Below are 14,174 nucleotides of genomic sequence, written 5' to 3'. Positions count from 1 at the left end.
TGTATTTTAATTTGTGGATGTTGCCTCTTCTTCCACTGGATACCACTGAGAAGAGTCTGTCCCTATCTGGTTTACTCCCTCCCATCAGGTTTTTATACACAGCGGTAAGATGCCATCTCTTCTCAAGGCTAAACAATCCCAGGTCTTTCAGCCTCTTGTCATATGTCAGATGCTTCAGTCCCTGAATCACCTTAGTGGCATATTGCTGTATTTCGCCTTCTCTCAAATCCAGACTCAGCTTCTGCCAAAATTTAGGATGCTCTTTCACTGCCAGATTGAGGGCATTTCTCAGGGTTCTCAAAGCTGGGAATATCAGGTGCCACTCCTCTGAGCACATCAAGGAAGATAATAATGACCATGCCCTATGCCCTGCTCTAAGCACCATACTTCAAACCTCACTGGACAACAACTGTGACACCACATATGACATCAAGTCTTGCTGTTTTGTTTTGACTGTGATGGGACTGTCTAGGCAAAAAAAAAAAAATACTTCCTTTCACTACTGGGACAGTCTGCCATACTCTAGTACCTGTTTGAGTTCAGCAGTATCTTCTCTGTGTCAGTGTACCTCCTGTCCAGTGCCATCTGTATCAGTATGCACTACAGCCTTGAAAAAAAAGCCAGGCTCTCTTTAGAAGAGTTTAAAACATAATATAAGTCTTTTTCAATAAAGTAGGTGGACGAGGATGAGACTTGCTAGTTACCAGGCTCCTGTTACCGAGTACATTTACAGGATTCTGCACTGGATTAGGGACCACTATTGTTTTTCTCCTGAGGGATTTTAAAAAGGAGCAAAAGAGTCTTGGGATCTCTTACCAAAAAAGTCATTACATCCTGGAATGGAAGTCATTTCGGCGAGGCTGGAATGATCAGAACCATTACCACCTTTTCCAGCTCCTCAGTTTCTCAGGTTTCCTTTACTACTGTGGCCTCTTCTCACCTAGCTCTTCCTGCCAGGAGAAAGTTGCTGTCTTAGGCAGTGCCACACGTAGCATTCTGGGTTCTTCTCTTAGTCCGAACCACGTCTTGTTCTTCAAAAATTAACATGGCTTTTAGATGCTTTTCAGTTCTTCTTGTTCCTTAATAGGGTTGATACGGCTTATCACATGGAGACATTTATTTGCAGTTGTGACATCCTCCCCAAAGTCTGTATCAGTAGCTTTATTCAAGTATCACACATCTGGGATGCTTACATTTTGTCCTAATGCGAACATCTCCCACGGCACAAGAAGATGTAACAGTGGTTTGAAATGGCAAAATGAGGGAGTATATGACAATGAAAAAGGCTTATTTCCTCTTTTGTTTGTTTTTGCTTGTTTGCCTCACTCATCCCAATTACGCAGGAAAATTTCGGTACAGAAGTTTAAGCATAGGTATTTTCCTTTCTTAAAGCATCTATACTCCACCAGGTGCTACTTTAAAGGTTGCATGTTCTCTGATCTTATGACCCTCAATTCAGCTATCTGTCATACAAAAACATTGTCCTTTGTGTTGTTACATTAGAAGTTTATTCAGGACAGCTAAGTGTAAAGTTGCTAGAACGCAACTGTATACTTTGGAATCATTTTTACTGAGTACAATAATCTTTTTACAGGTGATTTTTCAGCTTCAGTCGAAGAAGTGTATCGTATGTCAGGAAGGTGATCGTAGCATTATCCTGAATCCATGTCAACATTATGTACTTTGTGATCACTGTGCAGCTGCACAAGAATGTCCCTGCTGCAAGAAAAAAAAAAATCTGTGGTAACATATAGGCATAGTACTCATATATCATGTTCATGGATTAAATAATTTTATGGTTTTGTATTTTGTATAAGAACTATATCACTCATAATTAATCCATTTAGTAGTGCTAGACTGATTTCCATTTTGATGTGAGAAAGTTAGTTGCTTTAAGATAGAGAAGAAGGCTTGCTCACCGTTACATATCAACTTCAGTCATTTGATGAGGTTCTATAGTCTTGAGGTTCTTTCATTCTCCCCCAATCCCATCGCAGCCTTTTCTGACTTCTACTTACATTCCTAGTGCACAAGCTACTTAGGTTCATTTGCACTGTAATCACTTTGTATAAATGCCTGAATGAAGTGTTTATACCTGTTATTAACAGAAGACGGATACGTAGACAGAGTAACTACACACTCAACAGTACTGATGGTCCTTTTGCCATGTCTGTTGTGCGTGGAACACCAGAGCCAGTATTTTGGAATCAGTCTAACACTATGTTTACTTGGATGTTTGAAAAACTCTGATTAATATAAAAGCACTTTTTAATGATTGTGTTTTGTTAGAAGATACGTTGTAAATTGCTTCAAGCTGCTTTCTAGGTCTTATGTTTATTTTTTAACATGCAATAATATGACGTGTTATATGTGTACTGTGAATGTAAAATATTTCACATGGTTTTACTGTTAAATCACAGTATGATTAAATAGAAATGACAACTTACCTAGGTTTTTTACAATTTATAAGTTAACTGCATACTGTAGTATTTATAAATGTACCAGCGGAGACAAAAACAGTGAGGCACATATGCTTTCATATTCCAATACATGTTTTCAATTTTGTGAAACAGATCAGTTTTAGTAAATGACTGTGCATTTGCATATTTCCCTCAGTTTGGATGTTTGTAGTCTCAAAGGATTTGTACATCTCCTAACCTGTGTGGTACTCATCGGGAGCAGATATGATCTATATAATATTACCAAGTGCCTATGCCCAATATCCTATAAAATGGCAGAAGACATAAAAAAAGAATTTTGCAAATAATTTCTATTGCTTAATTTTGTATTGAACCACTTGACAATAACTAGAATATGTCCCTTGCTTTTATAAATATTTAAAATACTCTTTTTTTCAGGAATGAAGTAATTCTTGTTTGAAAGGAACTACAAAATTATTTAAGCATGTAATCAGGCAATGGCACTTTGACACAGTGATTCCTTTAAAAGGTGGTAATATCCTTACTTCATCCTGGTAGTTGGGAACATGTAATTCAGGAGAAGTTAATTAATTACTGCATGTTAACACTGTATATTTTTACTTTTCTTACATGGAATAATTGCCTGCATTACTCCTTTTTCTGTTAAATTCAGGTGTGACACTAGTACAACTTAGATTGAAATGACCTACTACTGTGTTACATGATTTCTATCTCCGTATTACTGTATTCAGTACAAAAAGTGAGTTCACACAGGCAGCGAAGAGTTAATCTATTTGAAGTTCAGTCATACTAAAACAAAAACCAAGCTGTATACGAAAGTTATTATTGTTGAAAATAGAGCTTTTTAGAACTGTGTCAGCATTAAATAAAAGGCCCAAGCCAATAATACTGAAATCACTATCTCATTTGGGTTTTAGCGTTCCTTGTACAAAGGCTTGTGTTAGCAAAGTATCATTACGCATTTTCTGTGAGAACTAAATGTACAGATTTGTCCCTGCTTTCCTAAGACATGTCAATCTGCAGGAACATTGGAGACCTTTTGGGAAGGGAGAAGTAGGATAAAATATTAAATACATTTCTACTTGCTTCTGTTTCAAAATTTTGTTTGAAGATCACTTTAAAGACCAAAGTTGGGTTTAATAATGTGATTTTGTTGACTTTAACACAGTTTCTCTAAAACATTTGTACTGAGAAAAGTATAAAATTGGACTGTATTTGCATCTTCAAACACACTTTTCTGCCCTAAAATAAGATATTCCCCTTTTAAAGGCATAGCCAGCTTTGAACTTTTAAAAAAAGGAACTTGGGTCACCAAGTTTGGCTGTAGGTATTAATGTATTTTTTGCACCTGTGCGGTCTATGACAAACAGTGATTTTTGACCCTTAACAGTATTTTGGACCTAAAGCAAATTTAGTTACGTCGGGGTTTTGTGGGTTTTTTTAATAACATGTAATTATAGTTTGAAATTATGTTACGTATTTTTCAAACAAGCAGTTATTTTGGACACCGGTTTACTGTATTTATCTGTTGTGGAACAGTATTCTGCAACCACTGTGCTCACAAAAACGTTTAGAAAAATCTTAGTGCAAATTTTTGCTTTGGTATTTTAGAAGAAACCAGCTTAGGCCACATTGTGCTGCCCATATGCAGCTGTGTGACATTTGTTACCCACAAGATACAGAAGTGTGGTTTTGTGCTGTCTTGTCAAAGTTTATAGTTCTTCATGTGAATTTTAGTGCATTTGCCTGTGTCCTAAGGCTATTTTTTGGTCCTCCTTTTTTTTTTTTGGTAGTAACAGGTGATTTTCCTAATCTCGCAACACCAACAAAAAAAGAATGTAAACATCACTTGCAGTGTGAATCATCACATAGACATTCATAGTTTATATGTGCTGCATTTTTAGAGGAAATGAACTCATATGTTTAGTCTGTTGCTTTTTAAAGTTGTATGTTTGGGTTTTTTATAATGATGAATCTTGAAAATAATGTGTGTCCTAAAGTAATATCAGTACTGAAAATTTTGCAGGTGCTCCCTGTAAGTTTCTTTGGTGCTGACTTACAGACACATTTCAAAACTATCAACAAACCATTTTGTGGAGAAGGAAAAAACACATACCAAAGAAAGGTACCTATGCGTGAAATTCTCAGACTGGGCAGCTTGCTAGAATTATAGACGAATCCTTAGGTAATCACTTGAACAATACATCATCATACACAGACGTCACATGAAAATAATATAGTTGTTCTTCACAAAATTCTTTTTGTGAGGAATTACAAGCAAAGTTTTCTGTATCTTATTAAAGCAAGTCAACTGCAAAACCAAATAAATACGTACTTTTACACCAGTATTTTAAAATGGAGGATAATAAAATATATGCTGTTGACTAGGGACAACTATTTGGAAATAGTCAGAAGTGAAACCTGACCTTTTTAAGCATTCATCCTTGTACTATATACACTATCTAGAAATACACTGGATACATTAAAATTATATTTTAGAGAGACTACGGTAATTTGCTGAATTCACAAAATACATAAATAGATTTTCAAGATTCATTTTGGTATTTGACAAGTTCTGTGTTAATTTATGTAAGAATATAATTTTTAATGCGAATGCCATTATGTTGTCACAATTATTTTAGCCTGGGGAATAATAGATTAAAATTGTGATTTCTCAGGGTCTTTACAGTTAGGAGCTGTAATTTAACCGGAAGTATGCTAATTACAGATAGATCCCAAGCTGCATGTTATAGGCTTATTATTAGTCTTCTTTAAATAGCAGATTATGAAAGACATACTTGTTTTGTTCTATATTGCCATTCAGAGTATCCTAGTATTAAATATAGGTAGTAATACTATTACTGTCACACTATGCTTGTGTAACTGTGGTCATCATCAGACCCTAAATAAATATGGAATTTTTACTCATATTAATTTATGTAAGCTGTTAATGTTTTGAGTATACAGACAGAAATGATTTTGTGAATGAAACTTGTTAATACAAAACATTATTTATAATGCATACTCATTTACTTGTAGTGAACTGTTTAAAATTGTTAACACTTGTTAAAACTTTTCTACACTATAGCATTTATGCAATGGTTTACAGAAGTCATGGAATTATTTTTATTACCAACATGGAAATAAAATTTTGATCTTTATTTCTGAGCTATACTGTGTTTAAAGACTCAAAAATTTACAGATATGTTTTCCTCTGCAATCTAATTATGGCATTCCTAATCATTTCAGGGTTTCAACCACTGGGATCGGCATTTACTGTTTCAGGGGAGAAAGAGGTCTAACTGCGATACAAAAAAAGTGATTCAGCAGAACGGTCCACAAGACAGAGGCTGTCAAAGTAATTAAATCATAATCACTTTTCCATTCCATTCTTCTCTGTACTACATGTCCTAAGAACATACGAAACATCCTACTGGGCTGGAGCTACTGTCATAAGTCTATACCAGTATTCTTTCTGTCCCTAACAGCGGCAACAGGAGATGCTGTTTAGGAGGAGCACATAAGTCTCGCCTCTTTCTGCAGTCCATGCCTCTCATATCCTCCAGTGTTAGGGATATTAGAAACTGCAGCCTATTTAGGCTCACCTTATACAAGATGGTAGCTTTGTACCTTTCTAACTCAAAACTTTGTCCTTCATAAAATGCAGAGAATGTGGCAGCATACAGTACTGAGGATGTCGATTCACCAAGGTTTTCTGGAGCTTCTTGTACCATCATCCATATCCCTCCTGGTAATGCCCACGACTTTTTCAGACTTTTTTTTTTTCCCCCAGCAGCTACTGCACATCTGGCAAGGCAAGTAAATTCAAGTCGGTTACTAAAAAGTCTCAGCTTACATGCTGTCCTTGCATGAGAAATTCAATAATGAAGGTGAGGATAGAGCGGTGGGAGAAATCCCAACAAGGTGGAAGGGGAAGACATGCACCCACGGAGTCTTACATGGTGACTTAGTCCCAAGTAGAGTGGTGATAAAGCTGTAGAGACACATGCCTTACGGTCTTCCACTTCCCACCCCAGGGCCTTGCACTTGCCCTGCAGGAATCACCTTTTTCATCTATGTACACCATGGGGTCCCCTGTTTTGCTTTCTGATGTCCTCAGATTTTGGGGACATTCTGAGGCACCCTGTGGCCCATTTCTGTTTCAGTGTGCCCCAGAACCCTCAGTTCTCATTTTGGGCTGCCCCTCGAGCCCTCCATGTGCCTTCTGGTGAGCTTCAAGGCCCCGTGTTTGTCCTGCAGTGGGCAACAAAGTTCTCTGCTTAGCTTTCTCCCCTCCCACAGTTTTCTGGCTGCGTTTTGGTGTTCCCCACCATCAGCTTTTTTCGGTTCGATTTGCCCCAGGGCCCTCCTTCGCCTTTCTGTGCCCCAGCCTGCAGCCCACCGCTCCAGGAGCCGACCAAGCGACTGGCCGACCACCCCAGCGCGGCTCCAGGGAAGACTGCCCCTGTGCCCCGGGGGCAGGGCTCCACCGGGGGCTCGGCGGGGCTTCCGGGTGCATCGGCGGAGGAAGGGGGAACGGTGTCCCCACAGGGTCAGAAAGCAGGGCGGGCTTCCTCTCGCAACATGCCGGCTGTTGTAGTCCTGCGGCGCAGGGCTTCCAGCGGGCCACGCTGGTCCCCCGAGCGGGCCGGGACCCGGACTCACCTTCGGGGCGGCCGCGCTGTGTTTGCCCGTGCGTGCCGGGAGGTGGACCTTTTGTGAACTCAGCTGCCGAGCAGCTACATTGCTCTCCGGCACATGCGGCACAGCGTACTCCTTGCGGCCGCCATGGCACGGCACGAGGTACCGGGTTTTTGCCGTTTTCGTGTGGTTTCCTGCGCGCGTACAGCTGCAGCCGCTTCCCAACAAGCGCTGTGGCCGCGCCTGTGGAACGCATGCGCGGTGGCGCGCGCCACTGTTCTTGCAGCTCGAGCAGGCGACCAAAAGATGGTACTGCACGTCGAACGCTACGCATGCGCAGTGACACGCACGCACAGCTACCGCCTGGTAACCAAAATGCGGTACGGCAGCTTGGGCATTGCGCATGCGCGGCGGGGCGCTCGCCCGTGCTCACTGCTGCCGTCTGGCGAACACACGTCGGTACTGCAGGCGGAGCGCCGCGGGTGCGCGGCTGCGGTGCCTGCGAGGTGCTGCCGCCGCGCTCGTTGCTGCCGCCCGGTGAGGAAACGCCGCTGCCGCCCGACGTGCGCGCTGTCGGCGGGTGCTGGGCGCGGCGCCGGTGCCAGGCAGGCGTGCGGCAGTGCTGCTGCCGCCGCCTCCCGACGGTAAGCGAGGGCCGAGGCCGCCGGTGAGGCGCGAGGCCTTGGGCGCCTTCGGGGGTGTCTCCTGCCCGCCCGGGGGTGGCGGGGCGGGAGGCTGCGAACCGCCCGCTGCGGCAGGCTCCCGCTCCGCTGGAGGCGGGCCGGGTCCGGGCAGCCCCCGGGAGCCAGGCGAGGGCTGGTGGAAGGGCAGAGGGGAAGGAGGCGGACACCCGCCCAGGCGCAGCCCCCGGCTGCCCCCCCAACTCACCAGACCTCCCCCCGAGCCTCCCCCGGCCCCGCAGCTGCCCCCCGTGCAGCTGCCCCCAGCGCCGGCACCTCCCCTGAAGCCTGTCCCGTAGCCCCAGGCCGCCCCCAAGCCCTGTCACGATGGTGGCAACCTGGGACATGCCTTCCTGATGAGCTTCCTGGTGGCAAGGGGATGGTGCTGCTGGGACATGCCTTCCTGAGAGTGCCGGCAAGCTGCAAGGATGTTTCCAACCGACCAGTGCAACAGGTTGACAGTCAGTTGGAATCAGGCCCCATCGAGGCAGCTTCCAAGCGTTTTTGGAGAGCTGGTGGAGAGGAAGCAGGAAGAGGGGCAGGAGATGGCTGCCCCCACCCCTCCAGGTACCTGGAGGCCTTCCCACCCCCTGGAAAAGGTGCTGGGTGCCTCCCCAACTGAAAAAAACTCCTCCAGCTCTGCTCACCCTCTGCAGCTGCCCCCAGCTCCAGCACCTACCCTGAAGCCTGTCCCGCAGCCACAGACTGCCCCTGAGCCCTGTCCTCACAGCAGAGAGCTGGCCCTTGAATACACTTTATTCTCCATAAATGCAGGTGCCATTAGCATGAGTTTGGGGAAAGAGCAGCGGCTCCAGGAGCACCTGCAGCAGGAGGGCTTCCTGCCTGAGGAGAGCTACCGTAATTGCTAGGGATAACAATTGCTTGTTTTTTCCTTCTCCCAGAGGCAGCACTGAGGAGTCGTTGTCGGTTCGTCTCCGGGGATGTTGTTCACGCATCTGGCTCAGGTTTGTGTGGCTTGCCGTTGCCCTCATCCTCCTAGCAGCTTGGGTGAAAGGAACAGCTGGAGGGCTTACTGACTGTGGGTAGGAGCTGCCGCGGCTAAAGCTGGAGAGGCCAGAAAAAGGTAAAGTGGCTGAAGAATAAAACCCAGGGGATCCAGCCGGCCGTTGCTTCCAGCTGCAGACAGGAGACAGCCTGCCTCTCCGGGTGAGGAAGGATCCCTCTTAGCATGGTCCTCAGCAGAGCCGATCACCAGCATGCACGGCAGGGTCTCTACGCGTAACCAAAAGCATGGGACTGTTAGGGAGTGTGTGCGCATGTGAGGCTATGTATCTGGGAAGCGTCTTGTTGTAAGGGCTGTAAGATGCCAATCTGTTCTTTTAGGTGGACAACAGTCGAGCGACCAGAGCCACAGAGGAAGAAGGGAGGGGGAGAGAGAGACAGAGAAAGGCGCATCTGAACTGTCAAATTCTCCCAGCAGCTCCCATAGCAGGAGCTGCGGTGAGTCCTGGGGCCCTGTCGCCCCTCTTCTGCATCCCAGTCCCTCCTTGCCCCTCCCCCCTTTCTCTTTCTCTTACTGCTGTAATTTTTTCCGCTTCCCTGTACCTCTCCCTCTCTCCCTGTCATTCTACCTCTCCATCTTCTCCTTCTCTCTGCACTTCTGCCCTGTTCCCCGTCACTCTTTTTTTCATCCTCTGTCTCGGTCCTGCAGCCCATCACTATTTTTGTCTTTCTCCGTCTATCTGTCTGTCTTCCTGTCCCAATTTTTTTTAATTCCTCCCTGCCTGCCTTTTAGCCCTTCACAATTCCCACCCCCCCACACACCTCTCTCTGTTTGGCACCATGTCCCTGTTTTTAAATTCCTCTCTCCCTGCCCTGTATTCTAGATATACTTTTTCTGTCTTAGATTTTCTCATTACAGGTCCCTGTCCCTGTGTTTTAATTTCTTCCCTCTTTGTCCTATAGCCTGTTTTTTCCCTTTACCGTTCTCTCTCTGTCTGGCTCCCTGTCCTTGTTCTTTATTTCCTCTGTCTCTGCCCTTTTAGCTCATCGAGGTTTTTTGGTATTTCTCAGTCTTTCTCTGTCCACCTCACTGTCCCCTTTTTTTAACTCCTCCCTCTCTGCCCTGTGGCCCATCGCTATTCTTTGCTCTTCTCCATCTCTCTCAGTCTGCTTCCCGGTCCCTTCCTCCTCTCTGGCCTGTAGCCCATTGCTATTTTCTTTTTCTTCCGCCCTGCCTCTGTCTCTCTCTGTGGCTCCCTTTCCCTATTCTTCAATCCCCCCTTTTTGCCCTGTAGCAGCTGGCTGTTGTATTGTCTTGGTAGCTGGGGCGGGTAGGGGCTGCAGGGCTGGGTTCTGTGAGAAGGCACCAGGAGTTGCCCCCGTGTTGGATGCAGCCAGTTCCAGCTCGGAGATGGATCTGCTGCTGGTCAAAGCTGAGCCCATCAGCAATGCTGGTAGTGCCTCTGGGATGACGTATTTAAGAAAGGCTAAAAGATGCTGCGCAGAAGCTGTGATAGAGAAAATGTGTGAAACAGCCCTACAGACCGTGTGTAGCTATGTAGTTTGGTTTGTGCTGTGTCCCTATCCAACCCACCCCCCATCATTTGTTGTCCCGGCTCCCTGTCCCTGTTGTTTCATTCCTCCCTCCCTGCCCTGTTCTTTGTTGCTTTTTTGTCTTTCTCTTTTTCTCTCTCTCTCTGTCTCTCTTTTTTCCTCCCTCTCTGTTATGCTGCCCATCCTGGGTTTTTTTCTGCATCTCTGTCCTGCTCCCCGTCCTTCTTTGTCAGTCCCTGTCCCGCTCCCTCTCCCTCTTTCTGCTGCCTCTCTTCCTGTCTGCCTGCCGCTTCTTTCTCCATCCCTGTTGGGCTCCCTGTCTTTCTGTCGCTGGCCCAGTCCTGCCTCACGCTTTCTCGCTACACCTCCGCTGCCCAGCCGGCTGCCGCTTTTCTCACGCCACCCTCCCCCGGCTTCTAGCGTCCCGCACCCCGCTCCTCCTCTTCGGCGGCCTTCACCTCTGCCCAGGAGCCGGTAGACCGACTGACAGTCTGTTCCCTGCTGGGTGATGAGTGTGGCTCCCGAAACGACTGCCGAGGTGTCCCAGGGCAGGGGGAGTGATGGGGACCCAGAGTCCCGAAGCAGACTGGCTCCCGGGACTGGGTATGTGTATGATAGAATAAACACTCGCCATCTCCTTTGCACTCCCGGCTGCCTTTGTGCTCTCTTTGCACTGGGTGAGGGGCTGTGACAGAGCCCGGGGGAGGAGGTGACACACTGTGAGGGTGGGGCGATGGCCCCCTGTTCCTGCTGGGCTCCTTCCAGCTGGGGGGGGGGGGGGCTGGGGCTGGAGGAGCCCCAGGTGGAGCCAGTGAGGCTGGTGGTAATGGCCCCTCCCTGTAAAGGGGCTGCTACTGGTGCTGCCCTGCTCCGGTGGCCGTGGTGGGGTTGGTGTGAGCCGTGGGAGGGGCAGAGTGGTCACGGAGCATGGCCAGGCTGCAGCGAGGGAGAAAAGGTGAGCGGGGCAGGGCGTCCCTTTTGGACCACGAACGTCCCAGGCGCTGGTGGCCCCGAGGGTGGGGGGCGCCTCTGCCGAGTGCCAGGGCCGGGTGGCTGGATAGCAGCAGTGGCTGTGGGAAAGGCCCCGGAGGCCAAGGCGCATAGGGGTGGGCAGCGTGCCCAGGCAGCAAGGACAGGCCTGCAGCCCGGGCTGTGCTGCAAGGGCGTGGGTGGCACCGTGGGGAAGGGGTTCCTCTGCGCCGCTGGGCCCAGGGGAGGCTGTGCTGGGCACTGGCTGCGGGCTGGGGCTGCCCGGGTCCCGGCAGACACAGCCACGGTGGAGCGAGGCCAGCGGAGGCGCCAGCTGGTTGGGAGCTGGAGCACCAGGGGCATGGGCAGAGGCCAAGGGCGTAGGCTCTGCTCAGCCTGGAGAAGAGGGAGCACAGGGGCTCTCCAGCTCTGCTTGCCTGTCTTTCTCCTGAGATGGAACAGGCACTGACGAGCACTGGGGGAAAATTGTCATCTTTTATTGGCCTCAGAAAGCTTCCACAGCCGAGCAGAGGCTGGCAGTAGAATGTCCTCAGGGCAGCTGAATGCCTGGGGCGCTGTCCATGCACCCATCCCTCGTGTGCCTCCCCTTGCCGCTCCTTCTGGATGCTGTGCAGGCTCAGGGCCAGCTGCCATCTTCGGAGAGCCACATGGTGCTGGCAGCGGGGCGCTGTTCCTCTTGCTGTCCCGTGATGCAGGTACAGTGGAAAGCTGTGTGCAGAGCCCTGAGCGTCCTCCTGAAGAAGGAGGGCCATCACTGTCGAGCTGGGGTGTGCGGGAGGGCGGCCATGCCTGTGGGGGAAGGAGAGCTGTAGGCAAGGGGCTGGGCGGGCGATGGGGAAGCTCCTGCCTACCACTCGCCACTGAGGGCTTTCCCCAGGGAGGGGTGGCCAGGGTACGGCCAGCCCCTGTGCGCGCAGTGCTGCTGGCCTGGCCTGGGTGACGCTCACTGGGACAGCCGGGCCAGGCCTACCCTTGCCATGGCAGTGCTTGACTAGGGGACGTACTCTGTGCTCTGAAGCCACCTGCATGGGGAGAGCAAGAGCACAGGTAGGGGAGGGAAGGGATGTCAGCGGGATGACACGGAGAGCACCAGGCATCTCCCTGCCGCACACAGCCTGGGCACTGCGTCTGCCTCTGGCACCCCGGGATGCCCGCTGCTGACCACACGTGCCTGGCTCACCTGTTGCCGAGGGTCCCGAGCCAAGGGAGAAGCCACTGGGTCTCTTTCGTTGTCCGCTGCTGGGGCAAAGTGGGGTGTGCCCGCGTCTGCTGCAGGGTTTTGAGGCATTGAAGAAGCCACTTCATCCTTGTGCGCTACCAGGGAGACAATGGCTGTGCTGGCCTCTCCTTGATGGTCTCCAGACATGGGAGAAGCCATGTTTTCTCCATCCTGGCATGCCGTGGGGACGAGAGGGGCTGTGCTGGCCTCTCCCTCAGGCTCTCCAGCCAAGGGAGACTCGTTGTCCCGAGGTGCTGCAGGTGTTCTTGCTGCCGTTGCCACATCCATGCTTTGTGCCAGGTCCCGCTGCGGCGCCGGCTGCTGCCTGGGTCCCCGGCTCCCAGTGAAAGCCTTGCCCAGGGCCTCATTCACGAGGCACCTGGCTGTCTCCCGCAGAGCTGCGTCATAGGCTGCGGGGCAGGTGCCTGGCTCTCTGCCTGTGCTGCGCCGGCCTGCTCGCCCAAGACAGGAGAAGCTGGTGCCTTGCCCTCCACTTGTGCCCCAGGAGCACGGTGCCCCTCTTCCTCAGGAGCTCCGGCCAGGGCAGAAGCTGCCAACTCGGCATCCGTCAGACCTGCCGCGGCTGAAAAGACCCTAACCCTAATTTTACTGCGCATGCCTGGACTATGCAAATGAATTCCGGGAACTCATCCACGTAAGACCGCCCTTTTTAGAATTCTGATGAATATGTATGATTTTTCTGTGTATGAACTGAGGTGCTTTGCTAACCCGTTGGAGCACTCGTGGTGGACGAATCCCCAGTGCTGCCCAGCGCTGTATTAAAGAGTGCCTGCTTAATAACAAACTAGTTGTTACTGAGTTATTCATCTCGGAAAACCGTCCCGATCGCGGGCTCGGTACCGACTTTGTTGTTTCACTTCTGCATATCCCTGCTGCCTCCAAGGGTGCTCAAGGGCTGCGCCTCCCCCATTCCCTCCTCCTGTAGCACTCTGAGCATCCTGCAGGGCTGGAGGTCTTTGCTCAGCCTGGTCTGCTCACCAGCACACCCTTTCTGGCCCTAGCATTTTGGTCTAGCAGAAAACAACCAAATAGAGCTCACCAGGCCCAGCCTGGAGCTCAGCAGTGTGGCAACTGCAGAGACTGAGGGTCCCCTTGAGCTTCCATACAGCTCAGAGGTTTTCCCAGCGCACAGGCGCTTGAATTTGGCTCCCCTCCTGCCTGTCCCCCAGCCAGGCAACGTCGTCCCCTGGCCCGGCACAACCCGTTTGCCAGCAAATGGCAAAGGAGCCGTGGTTGGCTGGGGTCTCCCAGCTGGAACCAGGGGTTTTCTGGCTGGAACGTTTTTGCCAGTAGCCAGCTCTGACCTGCTCAGTCCCAAAATAGGGAGTCAGGACTCCTGGTTTCCCCGCAAACAATTAAAATGCACCAAATAGGCCAGGGAAGGACTGATGCTGAATGAAAGTCTGCTGAACACTTTCAGAGATTCAGAAGAAAGGCATGAAAAAAGCCCACAAGATCAAAGAGTCAACAAGAACCTGCTGGTGATTTTTACTAGACTGTCCGCTCCTTGCAGCAATGTCTGCAGGTATGCCCAGCACCTAGACCAGGCCAGGGCTACTTGCATTGCCAATACACACAAGGAATACAAACACTAGCCCTACTGCTGCAGCCCGTGTGTCCATCAGCTGAGGGTGGGGTCCCTTTAGCCTCTCAACACTGCCTGCC

General features: G+C 49.4%; 2 protein-coding genes across 5 annotated transcripts in view; one reads left to right on the top strand and one right to left on the bottom strand.

Moving 5' to 3' along the window:
* UNKL (unk like zinc finger) overlaps nucleotides 1–5,560 on the top strand; it is a 57,670-nt gene extending 52,110 nt beyond the window's left edge. For all 4 annotated transcript variants that reach the window (XM_059826191.1, XM_059826189.1, XM_059826188.1 and 1 more), the window contains one exon: nucleotides 1,595–5,560. In XM_059826191.1, the coding sequence (XP_059682174.1) occupies nucleotides 1,595–1,747 (153 nt within the window). In that variant the 3' untranslated portion in view covers nucleotides 1,748–5,560. The remainder of the gene's footprint in view (nucleotides 1–1,594) is intronic.
* A 5,570-nt stretch (nucleotides 5,561–11,130) lies between these two features.
* Nucleotides 11,131–12,647, bottom strand: LOC132318629 (basic proline-rich protein-like). The gene is given in 6 exon segments (XM_059826563.1): nucleotides 11,131–11,215; nucleotides 11,686–11,744; nucleotides 11,746–11,877; nucleotides 11,879–12,121; nucleotides 12,124–12,291; nucleotides 12,450–12,647. Coding segments are annotated over 6 exon segments (885 nt in total).
* Nucleotides 12,648–14,174: the final 1,527 nt, after the last annotated feature.

Source organism: Gavia stellata, chromosome 18 (genome assembly GCF_030936135.1).
Source record: "Gavia stellata isolate bGavSte3 chromosome 18, bGavSte3.hap2, whole genome shotgun sequence".
NCBI lineage: Eukaryota > Metazoa > Chordata > Aves > Gaviiformes > Gaviidae > Gavia > Gavia stellata.
This window is presented reverse-complemented; position numbering and strand designations above follow the sequence as displayed.